Here is a 6425-nt window from a genome sequence, read left to right as displayed (position 1 = left end):
CACTTTTATTGCAAGAATAGCAATGTTTTCAAATTCCTAAATTGGTCTGATAAGGCCAATAACTTGAATCTTTCTAATAACAGTAAAGCAAGGACAAATAAGATGAAAGGCAGATAGAACTTGCAGATCCATTTCCATATTCGAGCGGTATAAATTACATGAACCTTGATAAGTAGTTTGATATTCAATTAACCAGACATTTCTGACAGAACGCTTCTGCTCCGTCAGAACAAGAAGAACAACATGGCAGTGCCAACCATGCAATGTCTTGAAAATCATAGTGTGTCTGCTTTGAGACCAAATGTGCTGAAATATTGATTCATTTTTGTTGCAACATTTGACAGGGTTTTTAAATTTCTGAAGTGGGCAGTTAAGGCGAATCACCTGAACCTTTTATAACAACAGTATAGCAAGGACACATAAGGTCAAAGGAAGCTAGAACTTGCAGACCCGTTTTCATATTTGTGCGGTATAAATTACAAGAACCTTGATAACAAAAGTAATTTTATATGCAATTGACTGAACATTCCCCACAGAATGCTTCTGCTCTGTCTGACCAAGAAGAAGAACATGGCAGTGCCAAACATGCAACGTCTTCAAAATGATTTCTGCAACTACCCGTCTACATTGTCAGCTCCAGCAAAGAAGCTTACGCAACCTATTCGATATCTCTAGCAAACATGAGACCTGCTATACACACGACGAATTCCGTCCGATACTCATACGATCCTGCGTAGCTGCGAATCTTCTCGCGCTGAGACAATGAAAGGCAAACACGCTTCAGGTCTGGGCTAAATATTTTTTTGTATTTTTTTTTTGCATAAAATCGTTGCAAGTTTTTTTCAGCGGTATTTTGCACAATCACACACACCAAATATGGTGTTTCCATTCCAGGATTCCAGCATGCGGCAAAAGGCATAGTCGACGCGCGCACCCAACGACCTCCTGAGACCAACGATCTCCTGAAATTTCACCGCGCACGCCCATCTCCATTTCGGCCTCCACTCTAGCACCGCCGCCACCCCTATTCCGCGCCGCTTCCGCCGCCGCTGCCTTGCTCGCCGTGGTAGATCAGTGACGCGTCGGTACTCCAATTTTTTTTTGGCGCGCCGACGCTGCTCAAATCAACGGACGACCAACCGCGCCGCTGCCTCTTGAAGTCGATTTCGCACCCAGCGAGCACCTCCGCCACGGAATTAGCGCCTCGGCGAGCACCTCTACCCCTTAGCGCCCGCGTCACGGAGATCTGGCGGCAGCAGCCTCCAGATCGACAAGCCCGTGGCTACTCCGCCGTGGGCCGCGCCAGCGCCACAGGACCCAGCCCGAAGAGGACGAAGACTCCGAGCTGCAGGTCACGCTGCGGCGTCCCGCGAGGTCAACGACCTCGAGGAGCTGGCCAAATGGCCGCACCTCGCCGAGGCGCTGCGCGCCTCCACGCTGGAGTAGGAGGCTAGGAAGGCCAAGGGGGAAAGGGCGCAGGTCGCCCTGGCCGGAGTCCCCGGCGCCCTCCGGCGTGTCCAGCCGGAACAACGCGTCGCCGCTGGGGGCCATCGTCCTCATCGACGGTGACGACGACGAGTACTACTGGGAGTAGGGTGGCGCACCGGCGGTCACCGCGTCCCAAACCCTAGACTAGGGTTTCCTTCTTTTTTTTAGTTTAAAGCCCATATAGGGCTTTTTTGTGTAAAAATTGCCCAAAATAGGACTAAGTTTAAATGAACTGTAGTTTAAATTTAATTTGTTTTTGTTTTCCTTTTTTTATTATTTTTGTTATCTTTGACTTTTGGGGTGCGTCCACGTGTTGGCATAGTGCGCGACCTAAACGGACCGACGGCCAGATTCGCCTGTCCACGCGGCAACCCAACCAGTCCAAAACAGACGGTCCAACACGTCCATTTGGATTGTCGCGTTGAAGATGGCCTTACGGAAGGGATGTGAAGTCGTGGAAGGGGTTTGATTTCTAGGTTGGTTGGAGTGGAACTTTGGACAAAGGGCGCATGAACTAATTAGCTGTGCTTTCGCTGGGAGGAGGTATCGTACATAGATCGGATGGAGATTGTCGTGTGTGAAGCAATTCCGAGCAAACATACAGAACAGGAGGATCCTGAGAACATGCATAACAGTTAACCAAATCCTGACAAATCACACACAAGTTGCATGATTTATTAGTTCCATTACCACAGCCTAGGGTAGCACACCAAACATGTAGCGACGAAATGCATATTTTGCACCCAAGTTGCACAACTGTAGCTTTAGCCCACACTTACCCACCCAAGATCTAGCCACACATTATTCAGAGGTGGCATATTGTTCTTCAACATCCAAATCTTAAAAAATGGTAAACATTACAGTGTAGCATTCCGGTAAATAAGGACACTCAGGACATCATTTCTTGGTCCCACTGACAACCCACCTGCTACCAGCGTTCCCAAAATGTTTGGGAATCGACTAGGTCTCAGACTTCGGTTGGGGTTAGAGCTCTTTGTTCCTAGATTTGGTTATGTCCAAACCATGCCGTTTTTTTCTCAAGAAACAATATCTCACCCTTTGTAAGGAGTCTGCATGCGGATTTACTCTTTGCGCATCTACAAGACATGCGGATTTGTAATGGTTACCGGGAGAAAGATTCACAAGATTGTGTCTAGGAGCTCTTCAACACATTATCGAAAAAAAAAGGAGCTCTTCAACAAGCATGGATGAAGGCATCACAAGATTGTTTTCCCAATTCTGTTTTAGTAATTGCACTCCTTGTATTTGATTGATTATTCGATATTAATATATTCCCTTTATTAAAAAAATGACGCTGAAAATTATACGAAGCCACATTTTAGGGTCTCTGTAATCTGGACTGTTGATCTGCAAGTCTATAACTGTGGGAGACAGTGACACTTCTCACAAATAACAAAGTTAGACGAAGAGTAAACCATAAGCACGTGGTTTTCTGTAGAAACGAGAAATCGCTGGTGTTGTAATGTCCAAGTTTCTGCATCAGGCTTGCTGGTGCAGACTGCAGAGAAGTTGACAAGTCCTCCACAAATATGTTGACATTTATCTCTTGCTCTTAATGCCAAAAGGAAAATGTATCTCCTGCTCCTGTCAGCATCAGAGCTACAACCCTGCCCAATGTTATCGTGACAGCTTTCCTTCGCCTGACTCCCTTCAACTTGCCTCGCTATATATCTCCAAGGCTTTGCAGTGCAGCGCTTACTGGCATGCTCTTCTCTGATGCATCATGGAGGAGAACCCAAAGTTGGCACAAGTCAGCACCATTTCCCTCCACCGGCTCGTCCCTGAGTTTGCGGGGTTGGGGGCGGACGCCTTGCAGGAAAACGATACCGTCAGGTACAGGTGAGCATCTCTTGCAGTACTACTACTACTACATCGCGTTAGCTTGAACTGAATCCGATTACAATCGGCACAACAACTTCTGATAGATTCCGTGGCCTGAATGACTGATGCAGGGTGTTTGCCGGTACATGGAATGTTGGTGGCGTGGCGCCGCCGGGCGATTTAGTCCTGGAGGATTGGCTGGACACCAGGGCCTGCAACTCCTACGACATATACGTTCTTGGGTAATCTTCTTTTTTACAGCTCGTTCTTTGGGTAATCTTTTTATTTGAGAGTACCATCAAAGAAAATCCCTAATTTCTTGTTTTGATTTTGTTTTCAGGTTCCAAGAGATGGTGCCTCTGAACGCGAGGAACGTGCTCGGACCCAAGAACAGCTCCATATCTAGCAAGTGGAACCAACTCATCGGAGACGCACTGAACAGCACGGGAAGAAGGCGAGAAGAAGAAGAGACGGCGGCACCTTTGCACCACGAGCAGAAGCAGTTCAGGTGCGTCACGAGCAAGCAGATGGTCGGTGTCTTCGTCTCCGTTTGGATGAGGAGCGGCCTCCGCCGCCACGTCCGCCACCTAGGCGTCTCCTGCGTCGGCGCCGGCGTCCTTGGCCGTCTCGGCAACAAGGTACGTCGTAAGCACCACGACGAGGCAGCATGTACAACACGATCGATCAGCTAATTAAGCTAGAGGCGAAGGCGATTGACTTGGAACGGATGTTACAGGGTGCGGTGTCCGTCCGGTTCTTGCTGCACGGCACGAGCTTCTGCTTCGTCTGCTGCCACCTGGCCTCCGGCAGCAAGGACGGCGATGTGCTGCTCCGCAACGTCGACGCGGCGGACATCCTATCGAGGACCAGATTTCGCCGATGCCGCACCGCAGCGCCGGACGAGGAGCTGCCTTCCAAGATCCTTGACCACGAGTAGGCGTCCTATAAATTTGCAGCTCTGCTCGTGATGCCCGATCCTCGCGATCGACCAAAACAGTGCTCTAATGGAATAGAGCTCGTATCGTTGTATTCACATGCAGCCGCGTGGTGTTGCTTGGCGACCTGAACTACCGAATCTCCATGGACGACGCCGAGGCGCGGCTGCTGGTGAGTGCCAACAAGTGGAGCACGCTGCTGGAGAAGGACGAGCTGCTGCTCGAGCTCTACAGGGGGCGGAGCTTCGACGGCTGGAGCGAGGGCCTAGTCACTTTCCCCCCGACATACAAGTACCACCGCAATTCCGACAAGTTCTACTGGTGCATCGACGGCGGCGGTGGCCGGACGCAGCAGCGAGCGCCGGCATGGTAAGTCTAGCACTGAAACCGACCGATACACCACACGTGCATCTTGCCTGAATCTTGCCAGTGAGAAGGTTCTTGATTTGATAGTTGGGACGTGATTTTGCAGGTGCGATCGTGTCCTCTGGCACGGCAAGGGGCTGAAGCAGATCCGGTACGAGAGGTGCGGCGGGTACAGGCTCTCGGACCACCGGCCGGTCAGGGCGGTGTTCGACGCCGTGTGCGAGGTTCCCAGACCTGTAGAATCGTTCTTACAGGCTACAGGGCTTATGTGCTTTCAGATAACACAGACAGTGTAAATTAACTGAGATTTACCAGAGGATCAGGATGTTCATAGTCATATTTGCATCTCTGCATGCAAATGAGAGAAACAGAGAATGAGGCTCAGTTTCGTTCTGCAGTGGACAACACCGGCTGTTTTTGGATACTAGTTGTTTCTCAACCTGCTTTTGTAGCAATCGAAGAAAAAAAGTTGAGGGATCGAAGAAATTTATTTTTTACAACACCTGACTTCTTATTAGAACACCTGCTGGCAAAACAATTATGGATTTGGCCACTAATAGATACTGTATAAAAAATATTTAGATTAGTAAGTAAGTAATAGTACCATCAGACTGTAAAAAGTACTATAATCATATTAAATTTTGTATATTTCTATTAACATGCCTCTACAAAACTAATGGTCTACACTGGCCATTGTCGAAGCCTAAAACATCATTTATACACAGATAAAGAAGATACACAACACAGAAAGAGACTCATCGATGTGACTAGCATCCTCGTTGGTTTGAAAAACTTTAGAACATACAAATAGGAAAAATATAGCGCACAAATTTGCGTACTCATGATTTCTATATGAATCCGGAAACTATAAGAATTAGGACAAAAAAGTGTTCGACACAACATAAAAACAAAGAATATGTAGAAACAGGACTAGTGTACCAAAATTTTCGTGAGTGGACAAAAAATGGGAAACTATGTTTCTTTTTCGAAATAGAGGTTTTACCCCAGCCTCTGCATTTGATTTACACAACTTTTTTATTAAACTGAAGCCGCCTCACTAACGATAGCTGTCACAACACCAACAAGCTTAATGAAGGGGGTGTCCGTGTCGGGGCCTCATGCCCGGACCTCACCTACGCAAATCATCAGAGTACAGGAAGCCTCACCAAAACGTCGAACGGTGAGTTGGGAGCACAAAACGGCCCAACACAGACCATGAGCGTACACCATTGCATACGCTCGAGTAGTCGCTGCCACCAACTTCCAGCGGCCCATCTTCAGGAAGGATCAAGGCATTGATCTTGATAGGTCTGCCATCGACGCCACCACAGCGTCAGACAACGCCACCACCCTGCTCTCATCCATCGTCACACGCCAGCCAGTGAAACCCCCGCTGCACCACGCCGCCGAGACCCGCCACCATCAACGCGGTAGATGAAACATCACTCCACATGCAGTCCCTTCCAGGCATCACATCTTCAAAAACAATCCCCCCCCCCCCACCCCCAGAGGGTGAGTGACATCAAAAGTGCCACCATCGTTCGATCCAGGAGACCCAAATCTAGGATTCCCCCCGGAACATCTAACGGGGGGCGGGAGATACGCAGCTACGGCACCTTCAACAAGGTAACGACGTCCGAGGACTCCACCATCGTCGGCCCCGATGTGGTCAGAGCCCAGCTCTCACCGGTTGCCCGCCTCGCTAGCCCACGAACTACAACCCAAGGGCCTAGCCACATGAGAGGAGGACGTCTCCATGCAGCCTCCTTCGATCTACCCGGAGAGGATCACGTC

General features: G+C 49.0%; 1 protein-coding gene across 1 annotated transcript; it reads left to right on the top strand.

Annotated features, from left to right (window-relative positions):
- Window positions 1-3232: 3232 nt before the first annotated feature.
- Window positions 3233-6069, top strand: LOC124652454 (type IV inositol polyphosphate 5-phosphatase 9-like). The gene is made up of 8 exons (XM_047191472.1): window positions 3233-3348; window positions 3462-3572; window positions 3671-3968; window positions 4067-4263; window positions 4371-4634; window positions 4738-4923; window positions 5681-5811; window positions 5879-6069. Exons 1-8 carry the CDS (start codon window positions 3233-3235, stop codon window positions 6067-6069), a joined length of 1494 nt encoding a protein of 497 aa, XP_047047428.1.
- The last annotated feature ends 356 nt before the right edge of the window (window positions 6070-6425 follow it).

The sequence above is a fragment of the Lolium rigidum genome, chromosome 1 (genome assembly GCF_022539505.1).
Source record: "Lolium rigidum isolate FL_2022 chromosome 1, APGP_CSIRO_Lrig_0.1, whole genome shotgun sequence".
NCBI lineage: Eukaryota > Viridiplantae > Streptophyta > Magnoliopsida > Poales > Poaceae > Lolium > Lolium rigidum.
The sequence above is the reverse complement of the archived record's forward strand: the minus strand, read 5'-3'. Positions and strand labels throughout refer to the sequence as shown.

Excerpts from the sequence above, each read along its gene's own strand:
- LOC124652454 (XM_047191472.1), top strand. The coding sequence starts at position 3,233 with ATGGAGGAGAACCCAAAGTTGGCACAAGTCAGCACCATTTCCCTCCAC. Across the intron at positions 3,349-3,461 it reads AACGATACCGTCAGGTACAG|GGTGTTTGCCGGTACATGGA; the intron begins GTGAGCATCTCT and ends TGACTGATGCAG. Across the intron at positions 4,635-4,737 it reads CAGCAGCGAGCGCCGGCATG|GTGCGATCGTGTCCTCTGGC; the intron begins GTAAGTCTAGCA and ends GTGATTTTGCAG.